Here is a 2,332-nt window from a genome sequence, read left to right as displayed (position 1 = left end):
ATAAGTGCTTAACAATAAATGATAGGTAAGTCATGATGATTGCATACAAAATCTTGCTAATATTTTAACGCATCAATATAATGATAGATGTGCAGTCACGGGCTAATCAACTAGAAGGTTTATACCCCCGTTGCAACGCACGGGCGATTGTCTAGTTAGCTGAAAATTGAATCACTTTCTTTCAAATAATGGAGACACCGAGACAGTGGCCACTGGTGTTCGCATCGGCTATCAGTATAGGCTCTCATCCTCAAATGGTGTTGGAAATTTAGTTTTGCAACGTGGAATTATGTGCTTCGTGGTTTAAAAAATCCAGTAAAAGTAAACCATCAAGCTGGTATAAGCATCATTTTTTTTATAAAGTGGTATAAACATCTATGTGTTGTTTTGGAAACAACAATGAAAACGCCCTATTGTGTCTATCATATAATTTCCTAACTTTTTTTTGAGGGAATATAATTTCCTAACTAATGCATGTAGAATTGCAATCCACAATCAATAATATGGCCCTCATATGATGAATAAAATTGCCGCCAGCGAATTAAACGCACTGTCTTCCTCCTCTAATCCATCGCTCACTCACGAGTCACGAGCGAGCTGGGCGCGTACGTCCTCCATGCCGTTTCATCATATAGCTTAAAAGTGCTACAACTGCTAGGACCCTCACTCCCTCGCACAGAGCCGTGATGGTTGCCGAATCCTTCCTTCTTGAGGAAACAAGAAAATTGCAGCATGCGATCACATGCAGAGTATCACGGGCGGGGCAGCAGAGGGACGGTGCACCGCGCGCGCACACACTGGCCAAGACGTCCATCCCCACCTTTCTCTCATCACTGCGCCCTACTTACTCGGTTACTCCTTCCACTCCACTGCTAGTGAGCTCCGATGCGTCCGTCCGTCCGTCCGTCCGTCCGTCGAGATCCAGGATGATCCCGGCCGGTGCTGCAGCTGCTGCTGGTGGAGCGGCAGGGATGATGCGCATCCGCGAGGTCGCACGGGCGCACATCGTCCTCGGGTGGGCCACCGCCCTCCTCGCCGTCCTCGCCCTCAACCTCCCGCCACAGCTTCAGGTCAGTTAGGTCTCTCTAGCTACACCGCAGGAGGGGAACACAATGCACGTCTTCTTCTTCTTCTTTCTTCCTCGTCTCCTCCGATCCGCGCTAGCTTGGATAGATATGCTCAAGCTGCTTGTTGGCTACCTACGTGCGTGTTGCAGGGGACGTGCAGGACCACCGAGGATGAGGTGGCGCACATGCGCGTCGACGCGCTGCTGCTGCTGCTGTCCAGCGCCGCCCAGGCCGCGGCGGCCACGGTGGCCGCCTTCGCGTTGGAGGACTGGCGCACGGGAGTGCCCTGGAGCTTCGCTGTCTTCGCCCATGGGATGGGTGTCGCCACCTTCTACCGCCTCGACAACGTCGTCTTCTTGGTGGCGCGCGTCACCGTCGGGAGCTGCCCCAGCAGCCATGTGCTCGTCCACGGGAACCCCCTGGTAGCCCACTTCATTCTGCTCGCGGTGCCCCTCGGTCTCTTCTTCCTGTTCGGCGTCTGCAAGTTGATCTCCGCACTGGTATACCCTTAGTTGATATCGATCGATGCGTCACGCGTTGCTTCTCTACCCATTTCCCTGCAGTACTAGTGCTATATCTGTTTTGGAGCACTCTTTCTACCTAGCTTGCTACTACTGGTGTGTGTGTGTGTGTGTGTGTGTGTGTGTGTGTGTGTGTGTGTGTGTGTGCAGTGACTAGTGACTGATTATGTATGTGTGTTAATTACGCGTAGTTTGCTACTACTTGGTGTGAGAGACGATGATGCCAAGAACACTGGTGTGTGTGTGCGCGCGCGCAACTGTGTAATGGCAACTACCTTAGCCAAATTTCTCTCCGAAGAACTACCTTGGTCAAATAAAAGCATTCGGAGTAGATTTTTATGCATATCTTGGAATTAGTTAACGAATTTACAGATATATGTGCTGAAATTTGTGTGGTTATAGGTGCCAGTGGTGCTACTACTGCTACTTGGTAGTAATGGTAGTACTCCCTTCACTACTTTTTGGCCTTTTTGCGCTTCTTATTTTATTTTATTTTTGCTAAAATGCCAGAATGTTGCACGCGTATGCAGCGTCAGGATAGCCTGGGCGAAAATAACCCTTAGACCCGATAATGGAAAGTGCAGCAGCACGCACATGGGAGTACTTATATCATTATCATTATTCACTATATGCTTGTGCAAAATAAGAGCAGGCAAGGAATGAATACACGTGCATGCAACAGTGATGGGTCGACCGAGCGATGGGAATGGTGCATATAGCAACTAGACTAGAGTGTACAACATA

General features: G+C 49.6%; 1 protein-coding gene across 1 annotated transcript; it reads left to right on the top strand.

Moving 5' to 3' along the window:
- Positions 1 to 567: 567 nt before the first annotated feature.
- Positions 568 to 1,931, top strand: LOC123133913 (uncharacterized). The gene is made up of 2 exons (XM_044553297.1): positions 568 to 1,070; positions 1,217 to 1,931. Exons 1-2 carry the CDS (start codon positions 687 to 689, stop codon positions 1,577 to 1,579), a joined length of 747 nt encoding a protein of 248 aa, XP_044409232.1. The 5' UTR covers positions 568 to 686; the 3' UTR covers positions 1,580 to 1,931.
- The last annotated feature ends 401 nt before the right edge of the window (positions 1,932 to 2,332 follow it).

This window comes from Triticum aestivum, chromosome 6B, assembly GCF_018294505.1.
Source record: "Triticum aestivum cultivar Chinese Spring chromosome 6B, IWGSC CS RefSeq v2.1, whole genome shotgun sequence".
Lineage (NCBI taxonomy): Eukaryota > Viridiplantae > Streptophyta > Magnoliopsida > Poales > Poaceae > Triticum > Triticum aestivum.
The sequence above is the reverse complement of the archived record's forward strand: the minus strand, read 5'-3'. Positions and strand labels throughout refer to the sequence as shown.

What these genes read in the sequence shown, in the direction of transcription:
- LOC123133913 (XM_044553297.1), top strand. Translation starts at nt 687, where the DNA reads ATGGTTGCCGAATCCTTCCTTCTTGAGGAAACAAGAAAATTGCAGCAT. An exon ending in ACCTCCCGCCACAGCTTCAG is followed by an intron (nt 1,071 to 1,216) that starts GTCAGTTAGGTC and finishes TGCGTGTTGCAG; the next exon opens with GGGACGTGCAGGACCACCGA.